The sequence below is a fragment of the Staurois parvus genome, unplaced genomic scaffold (assembly GCF_062004578.1).
Source record: "Staurois parvus isolate SC_StPar_1 unplaced genomic scaffold, SC_StPar_1.0 ptg000860l, whole genome shotgun sequence".
NCBI classification, from domain to species: domain Eukaryota; kingdom Metazoa; phylum Chordata; class Amphibia; order Anura; family Ranidae; genus Staurois; species Staurois parvus.
In genome coordinates this window covers 2,411,180-2,438,095 of record NW_028318656.1, presented here as the reverse complement: position 1 = coordinate 2,438,095, position 26,916 = coordinate 2,411,180, and the positions used below count along the sequence as shown (strand labels likewise).

General features: G+C 46.7%; 2 protein-coding genes across 3 annotated transcripts in view; one reads left to right on the top strand and one right to left on the bottom strand.

Annotated features, from left to right (window-relative positions):
- Positions 1–6,261, bottom strand: part of HADHA (hydroxyacyl-CoA dehydrogenase trifunctional multienzyme complex subunit alpha) — an 84,610-nt gene extending 78,349 nt beyond the window's left edge. Inside the window, exon 1 of the mRNA XM_089655654.1 lies at positions 6,136–6,261. Within this exon, the coding sequence (XP_089511780.1) occupies positions 6,136–6,187 (52 nt within the window). The 5' untranslated portion in view covers positions 6,188–6,261. The remainder of the gene's footprint in view (positions 1–6,135) is intronic.
- A 168-nt stretch (positions 6,262–6,429) lies between these two features.
- HADHB (hydroxyacyl-CoA dehydrogenase trifunctional multienzyme complex subunit beta) overlaps positions 6,430–26,916 on the top strand; it is a 57,054-nt gene continuing 36,567 nt past the window's right edge. Inside the window, exons 1-4 of one of the 2 annotated variants that reach the window (XM_089655656.1) lie at positions 6,430–6,526; positions 19,808–19,870; positions 21,999–22,040; positions 26,109–26,208. In XM_089655656.1, coding sequence (XP_089511782.1) covers positions 19,816–19,870; positions 21,999–22,040; positions 26,109–26,208 — 197 coding nt within the window. In that variant the 5' untranslated portion in view covers positions 6,430–6,526; positions 19,808–19,815. Of the gene's footprint in view, positions 6,527–19,807; positions 19,871–21,995; positions 22,041–26,108; positions 26,209–26,916 lie in introns of both variants that reach the window. The other variant, XM_089655655.1, reaches the window with a different exon arrangement.

The window sequence follows — 26,916 nt, the reverse complement described above, 5'->3', positions numbered from 1 at the left end:
CAGCAGCAACAGTATTTGTAGCTGCTGACCTAAAATTTATTTGGGGGGGGGGGGGGGGGAAGTGGTGGGGGCTGGAACTCAACTTTAAGCTTTTTTTTGTCATTCTGAATCTTTTTTAAAAAGGAACACTAAACTCTGGTTTACATAAAGAAGGGCCTTTTCACACGGGGTGGACTCCGCATGCTCAGTCGGGGATCTGTCTGCTGATTCCCTGCTAGTCAGGCAGATGACAGGTCCATGTCCACTTATGCAGAGCGGACACAGCCCACTCTCCTCTATGGGCAGTCGGATGTAAACGGACTGGCTGCCTGTTTACACCCAACTGCCCTCTGATCTGACGGAGGGGAATGGATCGCCTTCTGTTTGATTTTGCCATTTAGATCAGATTGGAGCTAGGTGGGCGTTTACACCCGCCGCTCCAAAGAGCAGAGGGAGGGCCCGATCGAATCCACCTGAGAAACGGACAGGCAGACCTGATCGGAACATTTATGAGAAAGGGGCCAAACAAAGGCTGAAAAGGGGTAAGATAAGACCTCTGCAGGTCTGCATTTACAGCACCCCTGTGCCATGATGATGCGACTCTGTGCTTTGGTGCGACATCATTGCAGCTCAGAACAATCAAGTGGATAAAGAGTCCAAAACCGGAAGGATTGAGAGCAGACGGAAGTGCCCATGACAGCGGAGAGCACTGACAGCACAGAGCTGGAGAGGATAATTTGACAGGTAAGTCTGCCAAAATGTGCCAATATGAAGAGCATCCTTATACAAAAAATAAATGATTGATTGATAGATACAGTTGCAAGAAAAAGTATGTGAACCCCTTGAGATTACGTGGAGTTTTGCATGAATTGGCATAAAATGTGCTCTGAACGTCATCTAAGTCACAACAATAGAAGAACACAGTCTGCTGAACATAATACTACACAAACATTAGATGTTGCCATGGTTTAATTTCACATAACATGTAAACATTCACAGTGCAGGGAGGAAAAAGTATGTGAGGCCCTAGCTTAATGACTTCTCCCAGAGCTAATTGGAGCCAGGAGTGAGCCAACCTTGACTCCAATCAGTGTGATGATATTGGATGTGTTGCTGACAGCTGTCCTGCCCTTAAAAAACACACACCTGTTTTGGGTTTACTGGTTTTAAGAAGCACTGTCTGATGTGAACCGTGCCTCGCAGAAAAGAGCTCTCAGAAGACCTACGATCAAGAATTGTTGACTTGCATGAAGCTGGAAAGGGTTACAAAAGTATCTCCAAAAGCCTTGATTTTCATGTGTCCACGGTAAGACAGACTGTCTACAAATGGAGAAAGTTTAGCACTGTTGCTACTCTCCCTAGGAGTGGTCGTCCTTTAAAAATGACTGCAAGAGCACAGCGCAGAATGCCGCATGAGGTAAAGAAGAATCCCAGAGTGTCAGCTAAAGAAATACTGAAATCTCCGGCACATGCTAACATTTTTGTTGACACATCTACAATAAGGAAGACATTAAACAAGAATGAAGTACATGGGAGGACACCATGGAGGAAGCCATTGCTGTCCAAAAAGAATATTGCAGCACGTTTGAAGTTTGCAAAAGAGCACCTGGATGTTCCACAGCACTACTGGCAAAATATACTGTGGACAGATGAAACCAAGATTGAGTTGTTTGGGAAGAACACACAACACTATGTGTGGAGAAAAAAAGGCACAGCACACCAACATCAAAACCTCATCCCCACTGTGAAACATGGCGGAGGGAGCATCATGGTTTGGGGCTGCTTTGCTGCCTCAGGGCCTGGACGGATTGTTGTCATTGATGGGAAAATGAATTCCAGAGTTTATCAAGACATTTTGCAGGAAAACGTACGACCATCTGTCCGCCAACTGAAGCTCCGCAGAGGATGGGTGATGCAACAGGACAATGACCCAAAGCATACAAGTAATTCAACAAAACAATGGCTGCAACAGCACAGAATACGCCTTCTGGAGTGGCCCAGTCAGAGTCCTGACCTCAACCCCATTGAAATGCTGTGGCATGACCTTAAGAGAGCGATTCACACCAGACATCCCAAGAATATTGCTACACTGAAACAGTTTTGTGAAGAGGAGTGGTCCAAAATGACTCCAGATCGTTGTGCAGGTCTGATCTGCAACTACAGGAAACGTTTGGTTGAGGTTATTGCTGCTAAAGGAGGGTCAACCAGTTATTAAGTCCAAAGGTTCACATAATTTTTCCTCCCTGCACTGTGAATGTTTACATGTTATGTGCAATTAAACCATGGCAACATCTAATGTTTGTGTAGTATTATGTTCAGCAGACTGTGTTCTTCTATTGTTGTGACTTAGATGACGTTCAGAGCACATTTTATGCCCAATTCATGCAAAACTCCACCTAATCCCAAGGGGTTCACATACTTTTTCTTGCAACTGTAGATATATGAATATATATGTTTTTATAATATTATTATGTGGAAGTTTAATTCTACTTTAACTAAAAAAAACACAAACAAAAAAAACAAAAACAAAAGTCTCTTCCATCACTCTCGGCTTCTTCAAAATTCATTTTTCTGCTGCTGTGATGCGACTTCCTGTTAGAGCGTGGCTACATCCATTGTCCACAGTCCCACTGTATGGATGTGATCCTCTATAGGTACCTATCCTATACCTAGAAGATAGGTACCTATCTAGGTATATGGAAGCCAATATGAAACAGTCACCATGTATGCTTGACCTTCAAGCTTCCCCCACACTAGGTGGTCAAGGCCGCCATTAGAAATCATAGGGCCCTGTATAATCACCATCCTAAGGACTAGATATATCAATCCGCTGGGACAGACAGCAGGAGCTGAAAGTATAACTAAAAGATATTTCTTTTTTTGGGACAGAGTGGAAATGGATTAGAACAGGTCAGTTTTTCTTACTGTTGGTACCCTCATTAGGGAGATTCACCCTCTATCTGTCCTGTTCACGGTGATGACTGAAAGTGACACATTTTGGGTTGTAAGCAGAATAGAAATCTTCCAATGGGGACACTTGTTCAAGGATTCGCTAACTTCCTGCTTTAGCTATGGGACAGGAAGTGAAGGAAAATCTCCCTAAAGGGACACAGGAGAAAAAAAAAAAAGAAAAAAAACACATGTTTGGTGGGAGTGGGGGGTTATAACCCTAGCTATCAAAAAGGACAAAGAGCTACACAGTCAGCCCAAATATCAGATCTAGGAAATCAGCTTCAAACGATCTCTTCTAAAACCACGCCCCATTGACATGTTTCACCCTCCCACAGGCTTAGACATACAGGGTTAGAAACCTCCCTTGAGAAAAATAAAAAGTTTTAGTCCTACTTTAATGGTCAAGAGCCACAGCTGCTGGATGATTTCACCTACATCTGAAAGAAAAAAAAAAAATCCCCCTCTCTACCTCCGGGCTGAACTGATAGGACCCAAGAGAACTTTACATTTAAAAGGTAGAGAGCTGTGGTTGGAGGAGATTACTCTGCCTGATCCCGAAAGGAAATGAAAAAGTCCCCTTTCTGCCGGGGCCGGTACAGGAGGGCTGATTCTACCCCTCTATCAGCTAACAGAGTGTAAGCTCCTCTGGTTAGAGACTGATGAGACTGGCTCAGTATTCTCTGTACAACACTACAGTATATGTCAAAGCTACAGATATGTATAATAAAAATAATAATAGTGTGTGACTTGGGGGGGGGGGGGGTGTTAGTGTAAGCTCCTCTGGTGCAGAGACTGATGTGACTGGCTCAGTGTTCTCTGTACAGCACTGCGGTATAAGTGTGAGCTATATAAATGTATAATAGTGTGTGACTATGGGGGACATTAGAGTGTAAGCTCCTCTGGTGCAGAGACTGATGTGACTGGCTAAGTGTCCTCTGTACAGCACTGCGGTATATGTTAGAGCTATAGAAATGTATAATAGTGTGTGACTATGGGGGACATTAGAGTGTAAGCTCCTCTGGTATAGAGACTGATGTGATTGGCTCAGTGTCCTCTGTACAGCACTGCGGTATAAGTGTGAGCTATAGAAATGTATAATAGTGTGTGACTATGGGGGACATTAGAGTGTAAGCTCCTCTGGTGCAGAGACTGATGTGACTGGCTAAGTGTCCTCTGTACAGCGCTGCGGTATATGTTAGAGCTATAGAAATGTATAATAGTGTGTGACTGTGGGGGACATTAGAGTGTAAGCTCCTCTGGTACAGAGACTGATGTGACTGGCTCAGTGTTCTCTGTACAGCACTGCGGTATATGTCAGAGCTATAGAAATATATAATTAAAAAAAAATACTAACAGTGTGCGACTTTGGGGGGGGGGGGGGGGGAATGTTAGTGTGAACTCCTCTGGTGTAGAGACTGATGTGACTGGCTCAGGGTTCTCTATACAAACCTACACTATTGTGCACCCTTGGAGAATTGGAAATATACAGAATGTACCATTTATGAAGAAAACATGAGTGAGCTGAAAAACCCATTTCTTGTATTTCTTATGGGATTCATATTCTGCAACTGTAGGTGATAATAGAACTGGCCAATCATAAAACAGAACATGGCAACAAGTAAACCAAGGAAATGCCCCCTGTTCTAAAGTCTGCATCTCCTCAGTTGCTAATCCTGTGTATGGCCCCCTTTGGCATCAATGGCAACGTGCCGTCTTCTGTAATAGTTGTCTGAAGCCCCCAAAAATCTTGCAGGTGGCATAGCTGCCCATTCGTCTCGGCAAAATGCCTCCAAGTCTTTGGTTGTCCTGCATGAACCGCACATTTGAGATCTCCCCAGAGTGGCTCAATGATATTCGGGTCAGGAGACTGTGATGGCCACTCCAGAACCGTCACCTTTTTCTGCTGCATCCATTGGAGGGTCAGCTTGGCCTTGTGCTTGGGGGTCATTGTTGTGCTGGAAAGTCCAAGAGCGTCCCACATGCAGCTTTCTTGCAGAAGAATGCAAATTGTCTACCAGTATTTTCTGATAACATGTTGCATTCATGTTGCCATCAATTTTCACAAGATTCCCTGTGGCATTAGAGCTCACACTCCACCGAAACATCATTGAACCACCACCATGCTTCACAGTGAGGAAGGTATTCTTGTCGCTATAGGTTAGAGACTGATGTGACTGTGGGGGAGGGGACATTAGAGCGTAAGTTCCTCTGGTTAGAGACTGATGTGACTGTGGGGGATGGGACATTAGAGCGTAAGCTTCTCTGGTTAGAGACTGATGTGACTGTGGGGGAGGGGACATTAGAGTGTAAGCTCCTCTGGTGCAGAAACTTAAGTGACTGGCTCAGAGTTCTCTGTACAGCACCACGTATATGTCAGAGCTATAATAAAGTATATTAACAGCATGTGACTGTGGGGGGGGGGGGGGGACACTAGAGCGTAAGCTCCTCTGGTACAGAGACTGATGTGACTGTGGGGGAGGGGACATTAGAGTGTAAGCTCCTCTGGTGCAGAGACTGATGTGACTGTGGGGGAGGGGACATTAGAGTGTAAGCTCCTCTGGTGCAGAGACTGATGTGACTGTGGGGGAGGGGACATTAGAGTGTAAGCTCCTCTGGTACAGAGACTGATATGACTGTGGGGGAGGGGACATTAGAGTGTAAGCTCCTCTGGTACAGAGACTGATGTGACTGGCTCAGTGTTCTCTGTACAGCACTGCGGTATATGTCAGAGATATAGTAATGTATGATAATAGTGTGTGACCATGGGGGACATTAGAGTGTAAGCTCCTCTGGTTAGACTGAGGTGACTGGCTCCGTGTATAGTCTAAGATGTATATCAAGCCAGTCACCTAGGTCTCTAACCAGAGGAGCTTACACTCGAATGTACCCCAGAGTCACACACAGTTAATATACCTTTCTATAGCTCTGACATATACCGCAGTGCTGTAGAGGACACAGCCAGTCACATCAGTCTCTGCACCAGAGGAGCTTACACTCTAAGGACCTAATCTCCAAGTGTTGCTATGGTGACAGCAGAGCCCCCCAGGAAGGGGGGAGAGATATATATATATATGACACATACATCCCCACCCAAATAGTGAGGTAGAATGAGAAGTGACTGCACTTCCCCTCCATTCCCCGGTAGATCAGACACGTCCCGTCCAGAGACCAGCCCCCCTCCTCTCCCCCACCATTCCCAGGTACCTGTCTTCCCGCCCAGCCGGAGCAGCGCTCCCACACTTCTCACAGCCGCCATGTTGTCCGAGGTGACACTGACAGGACCCCTCGGAAAGCCGGCTCATCACGCCTCACCCTCAGGGCTGTCCGCCACACTGCCTGACTGACTTCACCCATTACCTGCAACAGTAACCAGCATAAAACAGACATCTCATAAGATGGGTGAGATAAACAGTGTGAGAATGAGTCTCCTGGGAGTGTCGGAGGGGAGAGAAGACGATGGAATAGGGAGAAAATAGAGACAGGCGCTCAAGGGACAGCCCTAAAAGGCAGAACGGGAGGAGGGGAGGGGGGCCTCGAAGTGAACTTGACGCATCTGGTGGCTGAGAGAAAGAAGAGTGAACGGAGGAGAGCTGAGGTGAGGGGGTCTTGACCGGAGGTGGGGAGCCGACCGGGGTTGTCATGGTGATATGTGAGGGGTCCTGACCGGGGTTGTCATGGTGATATGAGGGGGGTCCTGACCGGGGGTGTCAGGCTGGAGAAGGACAGTACACAGAGCCGGTCTATATGGTGGGAAGCAGAACCTCCTCATACTGGATCCACCATCCTCAGCCAGGACATGCTCAGGCCTCCTCTATCCTGGGGGGGGGGGTCTCCATATGTTGTCCCCAGACATGTTCAGGCCTTCTCTGCCTCTGGGGGGGGGGGTCCATGTTGTAACCATGGCAGCACTGGGAGGTTAGGTTTGTAGGGAGTTGTGTACCATACACCCCCATCATGCGTCTAGTATTTGGATGTGAGCGCTGGGTGTGATTGGTGCAGAACCCCGGGGACAGATGGGAAAATAATGGGGGGGGATATTTCCTTCAGTCAGAGGGATTTCCCCTCACTTCCTGCATTAGCTATGGAACAGGAAGTAAGGGGAAATCACCCCAATGGGGTCACTGGTTCTGGTGACACCACAGGATTCCCCTGCTTTGGAGGAATTTCCTCTCACTTCCTGTTTTGGACATTAGATAGGAAGTGCTCCCCAATGGGGACACTAGTTCTGGTGACAACCAGGGATTCCTTTACTTTGTAGTTATCTCCTCTCACATCCTGTTTTGGCAATGGGACAGGAAATGAGGGAAATCTCCCCAATGGGGACACTAGGTCTGGTGACAACCAGGGATTTCTTCACTTTGGAGTTCTCACTTCCTGTTTTGCTTAACGGAAAGGAAGTGGAGGAAAATCTCCCCATTGGGGTCACTAGTTCTGGTGACACCACAGGATTCCCCCCCCCCCCCACCCACACACACACACACACACACACACACACACACACACACACACTTTGGAGGATTTTCCTCTCATTTCTTGTTTCAGCTATTGGATAGGAAGTGCAGGGAAATATCCTCGATGGGGACACTAGTTCTGGTGACAACCAGGGATTTCCTCACTTTGTGTATTTGGCTATGGAACAGGAAGTAAGGGGAAATCTCCCCAATGGGGACACTAGGTCTGGTGACAACCAGGGATTCCTTCACTTTGGAGTTCTCACTTCCTGTTTTGCTTAACGGAAAGGAAGTGGAGGAAAATATCCCCATTGGGGTCACTAGTTCTGGTGACACCACAGGATTCCCCCCCCCCCCCCCCCACACACACACACACACACACACACTTTGGAGGATTTTCCTCTCATTTCTTGTTTCAGCTATTGGATAGGAAGTGCAGGGAAATATCCTCGATGGGGACACTAGTTCTGGTGACAACCAGGGATTTCCTCACTTTGTGTATTTGGCTATGGAACAGGAAGTAAGGGGAAATCTCCCCAATGGCGACACTAGTTCTGGTGACAACCAGGGTTTCCTTCACTCCTCTCCTCTCACATCCTGTTTTGGCAATGGGACAGAAAGTGAGGGAAATCTCCCCAATGGGGACACTAGTTTTGGTGACAACCAGTGATTCCCTCACTTTCTGATTTGGTTATGGGACAGAAAGTAAGGGGAAATCTCCCCAATGGGGACACTTGTTCTGGTGACACCACAAGATGCCCCCACTGGAGGATTTTCCTCTTACTTCCTGTTTCAGCTATTGGATAGGAAGTGGAAGGAAATATCCTCGATGGGGACACTAGTTCTGGTGAGGATTCCCTCACTTTGTGTATTTGGCTATGGGACAGGAAGTAAGGGGAAATCTCCCCAATGGGGACACTTCTTCTGGTGACACCACAAGATGCCCCCACTGGAGGATTTTCCTCTTACTTCCTGTTTCAGCTATTGGATAGGAAGTGGAAGGAAATATCTTGTTTTTAATTCCCAAAAATAAAATTGGCCATAAATTGTATGTTTCATATTTTGGACTGGACCGTGACAATCTTGATCGGGTTCTTTAATTTTCAAAGCAGATCTTGCACCCAAATTCAATGTTCTATTATGTAGCAGCACCCCACCGCTCTTTGTAAAAGCGTTTAGAAAACAATTGACCAAATAAAGTTAGGAGGGGGTGAGAAAAGTTGCTTATTTTACACCCCCCACTTCCACTGGTGTCACTGGGCCTTCTCTGAGGATCATGGGAGAGCCGAGGAGCCCAACTCTTGTCAGAGTGTGCTGTACACACTTACATACATTTACACCGGTACACCTGGATGATCTGATCCCCTACAGCTACAGGCATCATCCCGGTATTGGTTTTTTTTCCAGGAGGCAATCGGCTTCTCAGCTAATTAACCCCTGGTTTACTATCACAGGTGGCAGGAGAGCGGATATGGTGAATGCTGGGTCTGGGGAGAGCGGATATAGTGAATGCGGGGTCCGGGGAGACCAGATATAGTGAATGCAGGGTCCGGGGAGAGCAGGTATAGTGAATGCAGGGTCCGGGGAGACCAGATATAGTGAATGCAGGGTCTGGGGAGACCGGATATAGTGAATGCAGGGTCTGGAGAGAGCGGATATAGTGAATGCAGGGTCTGGGGAGAGCGGATATAGTGAATGCAGGGTCCGGGGAGGCCGGATATAGTGAATGCAGGGTCCGGGGAGACCGGATATAGTGAATGCGGATTCCGGGGAGAGCGGATATAGTGAATGCGGGTTCCGGGGAGAGCGGATATAGTGAATGCGGATTCCGGGGAGAGCGGATATAGTGAATGCGGGTTCCGGGGAGAGCGGATATAGTGAATGCGGGGTCCGGGGAGACCGGATATAGTGAATGCTGGGTCCGGGGAGACCGGATATAGTGAATGCGGGGTCCGGGGAGAGCAGATATAGTGAATGCGGGGTCCGGGGAGAGCGGATATAGTGAATGCGGGGTCCGGGGAGAGCGGATATAGTGAATGCGGGGTCCGGGGAGACCGGGTATAGTGAATGCAGGGTCCGGGGTGACCGGGTATAGTGAATGCAGGATCCGGGGAGGCCGGATATAGTGAATGCGGGGTCCGGGGAGGCCGGATATAGTGAATGCGGGTTCCGGGGAGAGCGGATATAGTGAATGCGGGGTCCGGGGAGAGCGGATATAGTGAATGCAGGGTCCGGTGAGACCGGATATAGTGAATGCGGGGTCCGGGGAGAGCGGATATAGTGAATGCAGGGTCCGGTGAGACCAGATATAGTGAATGCGGATTCCGGGGAGAGCGGATATAGTGAATGCAGGGTCCGGTGAGACCGGATATAGTGAATGCGGGGTCCAGGGAGAGCGGATATAGTGAATGCAGGGTCCGGTGAGGCCGGATATAGTGAATGCGGGGTCCGGTGAGGCCGGATATAGTGAATGCGGGGTCCGGGGAGAGCGGATATAGTGAATGCGGGGTCCGGTGAGACCGGATATAGTGAATGCAGGGTCCGGTGAGACCGGATATAGTGAATGCAGGGTCCGGGGAGAGCGGATATAGTGAATGCAGGGTCCAGGGAGACCGGATATAGTGAATGCAGGGTCCAGGGAGAGCGGATATAGTGAATGCGGGGTCCGGGGAGAGCGGATATAGTGAATGCGGGGTCCGGGGAGAGCGGATATAGTGAATGCGGGGTCCAGGGAGGACCTGTCACGGCCCATTATTTTACAAGGGATGTTCTTCCTTTGTGAAAGAAAGTTGTTAAAAAATAAAAATTAAAGTGACAGTAACAAGAAGTTTAAAATAAATTAAAAAAAATTGAAAAAAATAAAGCTAACCCCCCCCCCTTTGTGCTTAAGTACAAATGCATATGTAATTCCCGCATGCATAAACATTTTTTAAAAAACTACTTGTCCAGGGACTAAATCGGTGCCCCAATCTACTTGTCCCTCATGACCATCTACTTGTCCAAATAAAAAAACATAAATTTAACCAAAACCGCATTTAAATCTTCTATAAGTAATGTCGGGGCTTTTAGAAACAAAAGGGGCTTTATGGCAACTTAAACGTTTAATATTTTTAGCATTGCGCTGTATTTCTCCTCCTCCCCTCCCCTCCCTGTCTCCAGCCCCACCCCCAGGGACAAGCAGGGAGAAGAGAAACCTTGCAGTATAATGAGCACCGAATGGCTGCTTGTCAGGAAAGGGGAGTGTCCGACTTATCCTTTATCTGCCAGAGCCATTTTTTGCTTTTTTTGCACGTTTGAAAAATGATTGTAGGCCTGAAGATTATACAAAACTCCAAAACATGATATATTTTCTGAAATCAGAGATCCTAGAGAATAAAATAGCGCTAGTTCCAATTTTTTATGTCACATGATATTATCACAAAGGTCTAGGAAACACAAAATTTCAGTAAAACGTAAGTTAATTTTAGGGCACAAGAAGCAATACTTTTTCCAATTTCTTTGTAAAATATAAAATATGAGGTCGCAGCGAGTAAATAGATATCCAACATGTCAAACATTAAATCTGCGTGCGCTCATGAAAGGGCAACGAACTTCAGTACCCTATATTTTCTGTTTTTTTTATTTTTAAAGCCCCTTATAGGTCATTAGTATAGTGCAGGGGTGGGCAACTGTGGCCCTCCAGCTGTTGGTGAACTACAAGTCCCATCATGCCTCTGACTTTGGGAGTCATGCTTGTAACTGTCAGTTTAGCAATGCCTTATGGGACTTGTAGTTCTACAGCAGCTGGAGGGCCACAGTTGCCCACCTCTGGTATAGTGTACGAAGGAGGTCTGGTGATAGAATTATTGTTCTCATTCTGGCGTGCGCGGCGATATGTAACGTGTATTGCAATCGACGTCTTCATGTGTGCTTCTACGTTTCTGTGTGCGTATATGTGGGGCTCTTGAAAAATTTGGGGGAGGGGGGGTATATGCTTGGATGTAACTTTTTTTTTTTTTTTTTAAAAAAACTTTTTTTTTACTTAATTTTTTTTTTTTGATCGTATATGGGACAGAAAGATGATTTTTTTTTTTTTGCTGACAGGTTCTCTTTTTTGAGACTTTTAGACCCTGGATGTCTCCCCTGTGCTCCACTGAATGTAATGCAGTGCACATCGCACCGCATCACATTCTTTTTTTTTTTTTTTTTTTTTTTTTTTTTCAATGACCGGGAATGTGTCAAATGGGGACCCGGAAGTGACATCACTTCCGGGTCAGGAGAAAAAGGGGAGGGGAGCGGATGTGTCCACTCTCCTCCCTTTCTTGTACCACATCTCGCCGGCGCACACTGAGCCAGTCCTGGGCCCGCAGATGGGCAAACGGAGCCCGGGACATATAGCGGGCAGGGGGGAGAGACTGACACTGTGGGCTGTGTGGAAGCAATCGGGCAGCAGCACTGCCGCCCAAATGCTTCCACCTGACAGGTGAGCCCTGCTGCTTGCCCGCAGCAGGACTAAAGGCAAAAAAAAACGACCTGCCCGGAATTACATGTCCTGGGTTTCAGGCGATAGGAATTGTACATCCCTGATAAACGGTGATCATACCACACTCGTGAGGCATTTTCGCAAACGTCTGAGAAACGGCAAAAATTTTAGCTGCAGACCTTCTTTTGCCTATGGAGATTTGAATGTACTGTAGTCTGGTGCCATTCCACAAGCGTACGCATTTTTAAAGCGTGACGTGTTTGGTATCTATTTACTCGGCATTACATCATCTGTTATATTTTAACAAAAAATTTGGTTTATTTTTTATTAAAAACTAATCCCAATAACTGTATATTGATCAGTTTGCGCAAAGGTTATCGCATCTACAAACTATGGTGTATATACACAATGGAATTTTTATTTTTTTATGTTAGTAATGGCGGCAATTAGTAACTTATAGCGGGAATGCAACATTGTGGCGGACATTTCGACACTGACACTTTGTGGGAACCAGTGACTGAATACAGTGATCAGTGTGCTAAAAATATTAACTGACACTGTACTAATGACACTGGCTGGGAAGGGTTAAACAAAGTAAATAATGTCTTGGGCTTGATGAAGAAATAGGGCCCCATCATTGGTATCAGTGGGAGGAATAGGGCCCCATCATTGGTATCAGTGGGAGGAATAGTGCCCCATCATTGGTATCAGTGGGAGGAATAGTGCCCCATCATTGGTATCAGTGGGAGGAATAGTGTCCCATCATTGGTATCAGTGGGAGGAATAGTGCACCATCATTGGTATCAGTGGGAGGAATAGTGCCCCATCATTGGTATCAGTGGGAGGAATAGTGCCCCATCATTGGTATCAGTGGGAGGAATAGTGCCCCATCATTGGTATCAGTGGGAGGAATAGTGCACCATCATTGGTATCAGTGGGAGGAATAGTGCCCCATCATTGGTATCAGTGGGAGGAATAGTGCCCCATCCTTGGTATCGGTGGGAGGAATAGTGCCCCATCATTGGTATCAGTGGGAGGAATAGTGCCCCATCATTGGTATCAGTGGGAGGAATAGTGCCCCATCATTGGTATCAGTGGGAGGAATAGTGCACCATCATTGGTATCAGTGGGAGGAATAGTGCCCCATCATTGGTATCAGTGGGAGGAATAGTGCCCCATCATTGGTATCAGTGGGAGGAATAGTGCCCCATCATTGGTATCAGTGGAAGAATAGTGCCCCATCATTGGTATCGGTGGAGGAATAGTGCCCCATCATTGGTATCAGTGGGAGGAATAGTGCCCCATCCTTGGTATCAGTGGGAGGAATAGTGCCCCATCATTGGTATCAGTGGGAGGAATAGTGCCCCATCCTTGGTATCAGTGGGAGGAATAGTGCCCCATCATTGGTATCAGTGGGAGGAATAGTGCCCCATCATTGGTATCAGTGGGAGGAATAGTGCCCCATCCTTGGTATCAGTGGGAGGAATAGTGCCCCATCATTGGTATCAGTGGAGGAATAGTGCCCCATCATTGGTATCAGTGAGAGGAATAGTGCCCCATCATTGGTATCAGTGGGAGGAATAGTGCCCCATCATTGGTATCAGTGGAGGAATAGTGTCCCATTATTGGTATCGGTGGGGGGGAATAGTGCCCCATCATTGGTATCAGTGAGAGGAATAGTGTCCCATCATTGGTATCAGTGGGAGGAATAGTGCCCCATCATTGGTATCAGTGGGAGGAATAGTGCCCCATCATTGGTATCAGTGGGAGGAATAGTGTCCCATTATTGGTATCAGTGGGAGGAATAGCGCCCCATCATTGGTATCAGTGGGAGGAATAGCGCCCCATCATTGGTGTCAGTGGGAGGAATAGCGCCCCATCATTGGTATCAGTGGGAGGAATAGCGCCCCATCATTGGTGTCAGTGGGAGGAATAGCGCCCCATCATTGGTATCGGTGGGAGGAATAGTGCCCCATCATTGGTATCGGTGGGAAGAATAGTGCCCCATCATTGGTATCGGTGGGAAGAATAGTGCCCCATCATTGGTATCGGTAGGAGGAATAGTGCCCCATCATTGGTATCAGTGGGAGGAATAGTGCCCCATCATTGGTATCAGTGGGAGGAATAGTGCCCCATCATTGGTATCAGTGGGAGGAATAGTGCCCCATCATTGGTATCAGTGGGAGGAATAGTATCCCATCATTGGTATCAGTGGGAGGAATAGTATCCCATCATTGGTATCAGTGGGAGGAATAGCGCCCCATCTATTGGTATCAGTGGGAGGAATAGCGCCCCATCATTGGTGTCAGTGGGAGGAATAGCGCCCCATCATTGGTGTCAGTGGGAGGAATAGTGCCCCATCATTGGTATCAGTGGAGGAATAGTGTCCCATCATTGGTATCAGTGGGAGGAATAGTGTCCCATCATTGGTGTCAGTGGGAGGAATAGTGCCCCATCATTGGTATCAGTGGGAGGAATAGTGTCCCATCATTGGTGTCAGTGGGAGGAATAGTGCCCCATCATTGGTATCAGTGGGAGGAATAGTGTCCCATCATTGGTATCAGTGGGAGGAATAGTGCCCCATCATTGGGATCAGTGGGAGGAATAGCGCCCCATCATTGGTATCAGTGGCAGGAATAGCGCCCCATCATTGGTATCAGTGGGAGGAATAGTGCCCCATCATTGGTATCAGTGGGAGGAATAGCGCCCCATCATTGGTATCAGTGGGAGGAATAGCGCCCCATCATTGGTGTCAGTGGGAGGAATAGCGCCCCATCATTGGTGTCAGTGGGAGGAATAGCGCCCCATCATTGGTGTCAGTGGGAGGAATAGCGCCCCATCATTGGTGTCAGTGGGAGGAATAGCGCCCCATCATTGGTGTCAGTGGGAGGAATAGCGCCCCATCATTGGTGTCAGTGGGAGGAATAGCGCCCCATCATTGGTGTCAGTGGGAGGAATAGTGCCCCATCATTGGTGTCAGTGGGAGGAATAGTGCCCCATCATTGGTGTCAGTGGGAGGAATAGTGCCCCATCATTGGTGTCAGTGGGAGGAATAGTGCCCCATCATTGGTATCAGTGGGAAAAGTTAACGTGTGCTGCTCCTGCCCCCATCCTCCATTCACTGCAGTTGTGCCTCCCGGCCTCTCTCCGTCCTTTGCTGTCCCCTACCTCTCGCTCTCCATGCTGCCTTGAGAATGACAGAGGCGGAGGCCAGAGGGAAGGAAGGCTCCTAAATGGTGTCTGGGTCTAGATGGGACAGTGGCTTGGTCCGCATCTGGACTGCGGTCTGCCATTTAGTGATGCGTGCTGTGAACTACATGTCTGATCATATGGTTTTTCATTTTAGTTTCCTTTTAATCCAAACAAATGATATACGAGATTTGCTCACGGTTTGTGACTTCAGTGTACGTCTGTGGCATGATTGTGCTTTGATAACATCGGGGTGGATTTGATTTAAATCATATCATAATTTTTAAAGAGCAGCTGTCATCTCTGTCCCGCAGCGGCTCCTCTTCTGACCCGCTGTTGACTCACTGACAGTCCCATTCACTTTAATGGGAGGGCTGGTGATGCGGCAAGGACACAAGGTGAGGGACGTGGCGGCAGCAGGGGAGTGGATGCCCGCTAACAGACTCTGCCATGATAGATCTTAAATGACAGGTGCTCTTTAAATGTAAGGAATCCGACTCATTCTTGCTGGTAGTTAGAATCTTTAATATTTACAAACCAAATGAAGGTTTCCTTTTTAGAATAATAAGCTGTCAGGTTAGTAAAGCAGCATGTTTTTCTCATGGTTACTGTGAAATTGTGTGAATGTTGAGTTTGATCCATTGAATGAGTTTACCAAAAATGTAAATATTGCAGAATATACAGCCTCGTGCTACATACCTAAGCTCCATGTCATGCTGAATAAACTACATTATTAATGAATCTCAAATAGAAATGTATCTTTAGATCGAGTTTTACTCCAAAAGCATTTTATTAAAAAAAAGTTTGATAAAAATTAGATTTTTTCTTTTTTGTTTTTGTTTGTTTTTATCATCGATTTTTAGCCACCCTGGATTATCATTGTAATCAGGGGCGGACTGACAACTCATGGGGCCCTCGGGCAATAGGGGATCATGGGGCCCCTGTGTCCTTGCCCAAACTCAAAAAAGCCTATGAAAAAGTTACCAGGGGCATCTCATGGGGCCCCCTACTGACCCCGGGCCCTCGGGCAGTGCCTGAGTTTCCAAATGGTCAGTCCGCCCCTGATTGTAATAAACCCATAAGTATGAGCTGAGAAGGTCCTTGCCGTGACATTGCTGTTCAGGTCTCTTTGTAATAATAGTGAACCCTGTGGGTCCCAGGCACCCAGGGGAAGGATTGACCTTCAGGGCCCATGTGACTTGGTATTGTTCCTTTTATACAACATGTGCAGCGGAAGGAATCTGCTGTGATGGAATTGGGTGAAAGGTGACAGAGAGAAAGTAGGCAATAGGTCACAGCCTGGAGGAGTGTATGTGACCAGCCTGTTAATGATGGGAGGGGGGAGAATATTTCCTGCAGTAGACCAGATTTGCAGCATGCTTTCAGTGAGGATTCTGTGCACACTCAGGGTTGTACTGCCATGTGGGGGGAATAAAAATAGGACTGAAACTCGGCCTATTTTAGTGCTTGTTAAACCTTTTTAATTGGCGTCTTATCCTCCTTTTGTAAATTGCAGAGGTATTTGTATTACAGTCACACATTTCTCCCTGCTTTAGTCGGTTCTCTGGTTGTTCCATAAGCCGCTAAAATCAGTCATTTAAAACTGTTTATTCAGTAAGGCAGTGAAAAAGTGGCTATAATGCGATGCGCAAAAACTGTGTAGTAACCTGAAGGAGATCTAGCAAAATGCAGGGTCCACCTTTTAGGCCAGGGCCCCCTCTCCCTGTACAAATTCCTGCTTCGTAGTTCTACAAAAATGTACCTGTAACAAAACAAAAGTGGCATTAAATTAAAAAAGAAAAAAGGAAGAAAAAAAAAAAAAAAATATATATATATATATATATATATATATATATACATACACACACAGTTAGGTCCATAAATATTGGGACATGGACACAATTCTAACATTTTTGGCTCTATACACCACCACAATGGATTTGAAATGAAACGAACAAGATGTGCTTTAACTGCAGACCGTCGGCTTTAATTTGAGGGTATTTACATCCAAATCAGGTGAACGGTGTAGGAATTACAACAGTTTGCATATGTGCCTCCCACTTGTTAAGGGACCAAAAGTAATGGGACAGAATGATAATCATAAATCAAACTTTCACTTTTTAATACTTGGTTGCAAATCCTTTGCAGTCAATTACAGCCTGAAGTCTGGAACGCATAGACATCACCAGACGCTGGGTTTCATCCCTGGTGATGCTCTGCCAGGCCTCTACTGCAACTGTCTTCAGTTCCTGCTTGTTCTTGGGGCATTTTCCCTTCAGTTTTGTCTTCAGCAAGTGAAATGCTCAATCGGATTCAGGTCAGGTGATTGACTTGGCCATTGCATAACATTCCACTTCTTTCCCTTAAAAAACTCTTTGGTTGCTTTTGCAGTCTGCTTTGGGTCATTGTCCATCTGCACTGTGAAGCGTCCAATGAGTTGTGAAGCATTTGGCTGAATATGAGCAGATAATATTCCCGAAACACTTCAGAATTCATCCGGCTGCTTTTGTCAGCAGTCACATCATCAATAAATACAAGAGAAGCAGTTCCATTGGCAGCCATACATGCCCACGCCATGACACTACTACCACCACCATGCTTCACTGATGAGGTGGTATGCTTAGGATCATGAGCAGTTCCTTTCCTTCTCCATACTCTTCTCTTCCCATCACTCTGGTACAAGTTGATGTTGGTCTCATCTGTCCATAGGATGTTGTTCCAGAACTGTAAAGGCTTTTTTACATGTCGTTTGGCAAACTCTAATCTGGCCTTCCTGTTTTGAGGCTCACCAATGGTTTCCATCTTGTGGTGAACCCTCTGTATTCACTCTGGTGAAGTCTTCTCTTGATTGGTGACTTTGACACACATACACCTACCTCCTGGAGAGTGTTCTTGATCTGGCCAACTGTTGTGAAGGGTGTTTTCTTTACCAGGGAAAGAATTCTTCGGTCATCCACCACAGTTGTTTTCCGTGGTCTTCCGGGTCTTTTGGTGTTGCTGAGCTCACCGGTGCGTTCCTTCTTTTTAAGAATGTTCCAAACAGTTGTTTTGGCCACGCCTAATGTTTTTGCTATCTCTCTGATGGGTTTGTTTTGTTTTTTCAGCCTAATGATGGCTTCACTGATAGTGACAGCTTTTTGGATCTCATCTTGAGAGTTGACAGCAACAGATTCCAAATGCAAATAGCACACTTGAAATGAACTCTGGACCTTTTATCTGCTCATTGTGATTGGGATAATGAGGGAATAATACACACCTGGCCATGGAACAGCTGAGAAGCTAATCGCCCCATTACCTGATTTGGATGTAAATACCCTCAAATTAAAGCTGACAGTCTGCAGTTAAAGCACATCTTGTTTGTTTCATTTCAAATCCATTGTGGTGGTGTATAGAGCCAAAAATGTTAGAATTGTGTCGATGTCCCAATATTTATGGACCTGACTGTGTGTGTGTATATGTATGTATATATATATGTGTGTGTGTGTGTGTATATGTATGTATATATGTGTGTGTGTGTGTGTATATGTATGTATATATGTGTGTGTGTGTATATATATATATATATATATATATATATATATATATATCTTTTTTTGTTTAATATTTTTATTAAATGTTTTTTAAAATATTACATAATAAACATGTTATACTTACCAGTTTTGTGTAATGGTTTTGCACAGAGCAGCCCCGATCCTCCTCTTCTGGGGTGCCCTGAGACGAGTCCCACCATAAGAAGCTGATTGCTATGGGGGCACTTGTGCGTGCTCACTCCCGAGCCACTCTGTCTTTAGACACAGAATGGGTGGCTCGGCCCCACCTCCTACTTCCTCATCACAGCATTTAATTGACAGCAGCGAGAAACCATGGCTCCAGCTGCTATCAATCTGCCCAGTGAGGAGGGAGAGAGCAGCAAGAGCCGTTGCTCTCATGCACATCATGGAGAAACAGGTACATCTTATGTAGGAGGATTTGTTTTTCATATCTGTGTATCGCCTGAGGACAGTCAGGGTTTATAACCACTTTAAGTAACATGGAGATCATCTTGTTTTATGTCTAGCAGACTGTTAGACTTGCAGTACTAGAGAAGAATATTGAAACACTTTGTAGTACTCACTAAAGAAGAAGCCAATTCAGCTTGGCCCTGCCTCATCAGTCCTTTAACCACCTCCTGCCTGGCCTATTTCTAAAAAATGGCCTAGCAGGAGCACTGTTATCCTGGGTGGAGATCATTTGACCGCACACCATGGAACACAGATCATTGTATTGGTTCACTTTGTGTGGCCCTTGTGCCATATGATCACTCTGACCAATCACAGTGATTATGTGTCAGTTGCTAACAATGGCTTTCATTCGTAGTAATTGTGTGTACTATTGTGATCTCTGTGATTGGTCACAGTGATCACGTGGTACAGGGCCAATCACAGCCGACCTTTACCAAGTGATAGCTGTGGCTAATCACAACATCACTGTAGTAAGCAAAGTTTCATGAATAAAACCTTTGAACAAATATGAGAGAGAGAGAGAGGGGGGGAGAAAATATATATATACACACACATACATACATACATACATACACAGACTGGACTGAAAGGGGGGTGAAAAGTGTCCAGTATTGACGTAGTTAATGGGTTTATGCTCAATTTGAAATAGCCAGGTTTGCCACAGATTTACTTTACCAGGGCAGCTAATTGTTCATCATGACTGCAGGTAAGTAATTGTGTAAATTAGAACTTGTCTGACTCTATCTTGACCGCTTTTCTTCTTGTCCTGGCAGAATCCAAGATGGCCTTCATGTTAAGACAAAGTGCCCGATGCCTTCCCACAACCAGCAGACTTGGTGAGGATGAAGCTACAACCTGGATTTCTAATCTTTAGCTTTATAGATTTTATAATGTAGTACTGTATTGTATTAAGCAGATAGTATTGTTATCAATAAGAACAATACATCTGTGTTTATATCTGGTCTCCCCGGACCCTGCATTTGCTATATCCGGTTTCCCCGGACCCCGCATTCGCTATATCCGGTCTCCCCGGACCCTGCATTCGCTATATCCGGTCTCCCCGGACCCTGCATTCGCTATATCCGCTCTCCCCGGACCCCGCATTCGCTATATCTGGTCTCCCCGGACCCCGCATTCGCTATATCCGGTCTCCCCAGACCCCGCATTCGCTATATCTGGTCTCCCCGGACCCCGCATTCGCTATATCTGGTCTCCCCGGACCCCGCATTCGCTATATCCGGTCTCCCCGGACCCCGCATTCGCTATATCCGGTCTCCCCGGACCCCGCATTCGCTATATCCGCTCTCCCCGGACCCCGCATTCGCTGTATCCGCTCTCCCCGGACCCCGCATTCGCTGTATCCGCTCTCCCCGGACCCCGCATTCGCTGTATCCGCTCTCCCCGGACCCCGCATTCGCTGTATCCGCTCTCCCCGGACCCCGCATTCGCTGTATCCGCTCTCCCCGGACCCCGCATTCGCTGTATCCGCTCTCCCCGGACCCCGCATTCGCTGTATCCGCTCTCCCCGGACCCCGCATTCGCTGTATCCGCTCTCCCCGGACCCCGCATTCGCTGTATCCGCTCTCCCCGGACCCCGCATTCGCTGTATCCGCTCTCCCCGGACCCCGCATTCGCTGTATCCGCTCTCCCCGGACCCCGCATTCGCTGTATCCGCTCTCCCCGGACCCCGCATTCGCTGTATCCGCTCTCCCCGGACCCCGCATTCGCTGTATCCGCTCTCCCCGGACCCCGCATTCGCTGTATCCGCTCTCCCCGGACCCCGCATTCGCTGTATCCGCTCTCCCCGGACCCCGCATTCGCTGTATCCGCTCTCCCCGGACCCCGCATTCGCTGTATCCGCTCTCCCCGGACCCCGCATTCGCTGTATCCGCTCTCCCCGGACCCCGCATTCGCTGTATCCGCTCTCCCCGGACCCCGCATTCGCTGTATCCGCTCTCCCACAGAACATGGAAATACAATTATTTTAGTACATATAAACTGCTAAATACCTTTTCTCATCAGCAGTATATAGCAGTCTTGTGAATTCTATCAGTGTCCAGCAGAGCACTGGTTAAAGCTTGTAGGAGGAGTTTTCATTTTGCTCTACGAGGATGAAGAATCGCTGACCTCTGTCTGGACAGTGTTGATTGGCCCTGTGTTGATCACATGTACTCTCCCAAGAAAAAAAAACCTCTCTAGCAATACAGACCAAACTGTGCATGTGCAGAGTGACTCCACAGGATATGTCTTATGAGGAGATAAGAGGGGGACATTGGAAGAAGGGGGAGGATCAGAGAAGACAGGGTTACAATGTAGAGCAGGGGTCTCCAAACTTTTTGAACAAAGGCCCAGTTTACTGTCCTTCAGACTTTAGGGGGACCGAACTTTGGCTATTGGAAGTAGAAAAGGTCCTGATATCAGTGGGAACAGACAATGCCCCATCGTTGATGTCATTGGGAGGAATTGTCCCCCATTACTGTGAATCATTGATGTAATTGGGGCATGTTGTGCCCCTTTATTGGTGTCAGTAGGGGGAATTATTTTCCATTGTTGGTATCAGTGGATGAAATCGTACCCCAAGGGCCGGCTAAAAGCAAGCAAAGGGCCACAGTTTGGAGACCACTGATGTAGAGGATTAACCCCTTAGGTTCCACGGTGAGTATAACAAGCATGCTTTACTGCATATATAGATTGATTTTACTGTTGTGGGTTTAGGAACACTTTAAGTGTAGATGAGGATGCAAAAGCCAAAGCCCCCCCACATTCCTAATCCAGCTGAAAGCGATTCTGACCGGAAATCGGCCCTCTGCACAGTTCATTACCTTATTCTGATACCTGCTGAACATTGCATCTATCCCTTGTGTACTGTACTGACCCAACACAGGACTACTAAAACCAATATGAGACGTGATAACTAAGATCTGTTATTCACCATCACTTTTTTTTCTTTTTTTTCTCTAGCAGTAATCAGGCCGATCAGCTGCTGCCCCCACCTCCAGGCACCAGGTAACTGTACTAATAGGATTTTATGAACTCTTCTTGGCCTTTTGCTGATGTCAGTTTTTTAAGCTGGGTTGTATAAGCTTCTTTTAATGCCAGGGATACAGATGGAATCCTTGTGTGACCTGGAAGAAGGGGGAGGATCAGAGAAGACAGGATCACAATGTAGAGCAGAGGTCTCCAAACTTTCTAAACAAAGGGCCAGTTTACTGTCCTTCAGACTTTGGGGGGGCCCAACTTTGGCTATTGGGAGTAGAAAAGGTCCTGATGTCAGTGGGAAAAGACCATGCCCCATCTTTGGTGTTAGTGGGAGGAATAGTGCCCCAATGTTGGTGTCAGTGGAAGGAATTGTGCTCCATCATTGGTATCAGTGGGAGGAATAGTGTCCCATCATTGGTATCAGTGGGAGGAATAGTGCCCCATCATTGGTATCAGTGGGAGGAATAGTGCCCCATCATTGGTATCAGTGGGAGGAATAGTGCCCCATCATTGGTGTCAGTGGGAGGAATAGTGCCCCATCATTGGTGTCAGTGGGAGGAATAGTGCCCCATCATTGGTGTCAGTGGGAGGAATAGTGCCCCATCATTGGTGTCAGTGGGAGGAATAGTGCCCCATCATTGGTGTCACTGGGAGGAATAGCGCCCCATCATTGGTATCAGTGGGAGGAATAGCGCCCCATCATTGGTATCAGTGGGAGGAATAGTCCCCCATCATTGGTATCAGTGGGAGTAATAGTGCCCCATCATTGGTATCAGTGGAAGGAATAGTGTCCCATCATTGGTATCAGTGGAAGGAATAGTGTCCCATCATTGGTATCGGTGGGAGGAATAGTGCCCCATCATTGGTATCAGTGTGAGGAATAGTGCCCCATCATTGGTATCAGTGTGAGGAATAGTGCCCCATCATTGATATCAGTGGGAGGAATAGTGCCCCATCATTGGTATCAGTGGGAGGAATTGTGTCCCATCATTGGTATCAGTGGGAGGAATTGTGTCCCATCATTGGTATCAGTGGGAGGAATAGTGCCCCATCATTGGTATCAGTGGGAGGAATAGTGCCCCATCATTGGTATCAGTGGGAGGAATAGTGCCCCATCATTGGTATCAGTGGGAGGAATTGTGTCCCATCATTGGTATCAGTGGGAGGAATTGTGTCCCATCATTGGTATCAGTGGGAGGAATTGTGCCCCATCGTTGGTATCAGTGGGAGGAATAGTGCCCCAATGTTGGTGTCAGTAGGAGGAATTGTGCCCTATCACTGGTGTCATTGGGAGGTTATTGTGACCCATCATTACTATCGTTGGGCCCCATCGTTGTTTTCATTGGGAGGAATTGTCCACCGTTACTGGAAATCTTCATATTGCTTGGAAACATCTTTGCAGGTCTTTCCCTCCCACTCTTGTTTGGAGTGGAAAGGCTGACAGGAGTTGGCCACATTGGGTACCAGGGAAAAAAAACAAACAAACTAAAATGAACAACCCCCCCCCCCCCCCAAAAAAAATAAAAAATAAACGGGCAGACTTGATGGACCACTCCTTATTTTTTGCCGTCTCTTTTCTATGTTTTTATTTTCCACTGCGATACTGGTTGTTGATTCTAGAAAACTCCTGCAGTTGGTTGGGTAGGGGCTTACAAGCAACTATAAGATTTCTGTTTTACCTGGAAAGGAACATTGGTTACAAAAACAAAGTGGTACAGTGTTATACCAAAACCATGTTCTAGATTTCTGGCATAAATGCGGTCTATAGAACAGCTTTTTTCAACCAGGGTGCCTTGAGGTTTTTTCAGGGGTGCCTTGGCAAAATGTCTAAAAATTGCCCAAAACGTGTATACAAGCCAGTGGGTGGAACAAGCCTGCCTTTTAGTTACACAAAGCCATGGGTTTTCATTGTGCACCATTACGACCTTCTACCCGCCAGCACAAAATCACATCGTAAGTTTATAAGGAGGATGTCCGTTGCCTGCACAGCTTCCTTGTTTGACCCTTCGCTGCCGTCTCCGTCAGTCCTTGGGTCACATGAGCCCAGTAATGGAGAAAGAGAGGGAGAAGAAAAACAATGGAATACTAGTCAGTATCAGTGTGCAAAAGTGTATTTGCTTTGGAAGAACAAATTACTTCTAAGGTTGGGTATCCTACGTGTGTGGATGCTGCTGCATTATGTAAAACTATTAGAATAGTTTTTTTATATTCTAGAATGGGGCACCTTGACATTGTCCATCAATTTTGAAATTGCACCTTGACATTGTCCATCCATTTGAAAGGGCGCCTTGACATTGTCCATCCATTTGAAAGGGCGCCTTGACATTGTCCATCCATTTGAAAGGGCGCCTTGACATTGTCCATCCATTTGAAAGGGCGCCTTGACATTGTCCATCCATTTGAAAGGGTGCCTTGACATTGTCCATCCATTTGAAAGGGTGCCTTGACATTGTCCATACATTTGAAAGGGCGCCTTGACATTGTCCATACATTTGAAAGGGCGCCTTGACATTGTCCATACATTTGAAAGGGCGCCTTGACATTGTCCATTCATTTGAAGGGGCGCCTTGACTTGGTCCATCCATTTGAAAGAGCGCCTTGACTTTGTCCATACATTTGAAAGAGCGCCTTGACTTTGTCCATACATTTGAAAGGGCGCCTTGACTTTGTCCATCCATTTGAAAGGGCGCCTTGACTTTGTCCATCCATTTGAAAGGGCGCCTTGACTTTGTCCATCCATTTGAAAGGGCGCCTTGACTTTGTCCATCCATTTGAAAGGGCGCCTTGACTTTGTCCATCCATTTGAAAGGGCGCCTTGACTTTGTCCATCCATTTGAAAGGGCGCCTTGACTTTGTCCATCCATTTGAAAGAGCGCCTTGACTTTGTCCATCCATTTGAAAGGGCGCCTTGACTTTGTCCATCCATTTGAAAGGGCGCCTTGACTTTGTCCATCCATTTGAAAGGGCGCCTTGACTTTGTCCATCCATTTGAAAGGGCGCCTTGACTTTGTCCATCCATTTGAAAGGGCGCCTTGACTTTGTCCATCCATTTGAAAGGGCGCCTTGACTTTGTCCATCCATTTGAAAGGGCGCCTTGACTTTGTCCATCCATTTGAAAGGGCGCCTTGACTTTGTCCATCCATTTGAAAGGGCGCCTTGACATTGTCCATCTATTTGAAAGGGCCCCTTGACATTGTCCATCCATTTGAAAGGGCGCCTTGACATTGTCCATCCATTTGAAAGGGCGCCTTGACATTGTCCATCCATTTGAAAGGGCGCCTTGACATTGTCCATCCATTTGAAAGGGCGCCTTGACATTGTCCATCCATTTGAAAGGGCGCCTTGACATTGTCCATCCATTTGAATGGGCGCCTTGACATTGTCCATCCATTTGAAAGGGCGCCTTGACATTGTCCATCCATTTGAAAGGGTGCCTCCACTGAAGAGAGGTTGAGGAACACTGCTATAGAATGCCTTTCCATGTGGACTACTAGTGCCAGATCAATGACCAGATTCCTTTCACTAATGGTATTCACAGCCGTTGTGACTAAAGGATGTTTTAGCAAAACTGTGATGCAGGGAACTGATTCTTCTGAGATGGAATGTTTTCTAATCTGTATGGCAAACTTCTCCAGTTGCCTAAGGGGGTTTGTGATGCCTTTGTCTGGAGTAGGGAGAGGCTATAACCAATGGACGTTGTTTTTCAACCTAAATAACTGTAAGGCCTCTGTTTTTTCTCTTACAGCCAGTAAACTCCCCAGCATATTCTAAGTGTTCATACACACATAGGCTTTTAGAACCGTTTTTTGGCAGTGGGGTTTCTCAGGCTGGAAAAAAAAAAAAAAACTACCGCGTTTTGAAGAGGAGTTCTTCAGCTGTAAAATGATCTAACGCTACAAAACGCTGAAAAGCATGTCTGGCGTTTCTGAGCATATTTGAGCTTTTGTGGGAGTATAGTTTTGCTAAAAACGCAAACTCTGAAAGACGCTAATGCAAAAGGCTTAAAATAGCCACAAAACTGGCATTTTTATAACATTGAGTGTGCATGGGGCCTAACTCTGTGTAAGTAAGTAAATCTCCATGTTTTCATTCTAGCTGTCCAGGTAAAAACTAAGAAGACACTTGCAAAGCCAGGAGTAAAGAATGTTGTTGTGGTTGAAGGCGTTCGTACCCCGTTCCTGCTCTCCGGCACCACGTAAGTCCCCAATACCTTCAATTTCTGTCCTGTTCATTAAACAAATTCAGCTTCTGTCGCTGTGGCACAGTGACTAATGACACTGGCTGGGAAGGGGTTAACATGTAGGGGCAATCAAGGGGTTAATGTGTTTACTGTATGCTTTTTATTTTACTGGACATTGATTTGTTTTCCTTGCTTTGCAGGGAAAAGAAACAAAGCGATCGTTCTATAGAGTCTTGTGTCGTTTATCAACAGAGGGATTTAAGCTGTGATTCAACACCGCCGATCAGCAGGTCCTGGCCATGAGTCAATGGCCAGGATCTGTTGATGAACTACCGCTGTGTCAAATCACAGGGGAGTAAGTGGGCAGGGGCATACACACATGCCCAAAACTCAGAAACAGGCCGCTATGTACCAGTACAACGCTGTGCCTGTAGCTGCCGCCCTGCCGCAGTATATGTACTGTGGTGGGTTGGTAAGCGGTTAAAGTGGAGCTGAAGGCATTTTACAACAGGCAGGGGGTACAGGCATGGTATTCTCACAAGAGAGACATGTCTCTTCTGCGATAAAATACACCTGCATGCCTGCTTGCAGTCTTCTGAAGCACGTAAACTGTGATGCGCGTTGCATTGCCAGCATGGCCCTTGTGTGCCGGGATGACACTCCTGTGCATGCACATCAGTTGTTATCCTGCACTGGCCAAAGGCCTGAAGACTGCCAACTGGG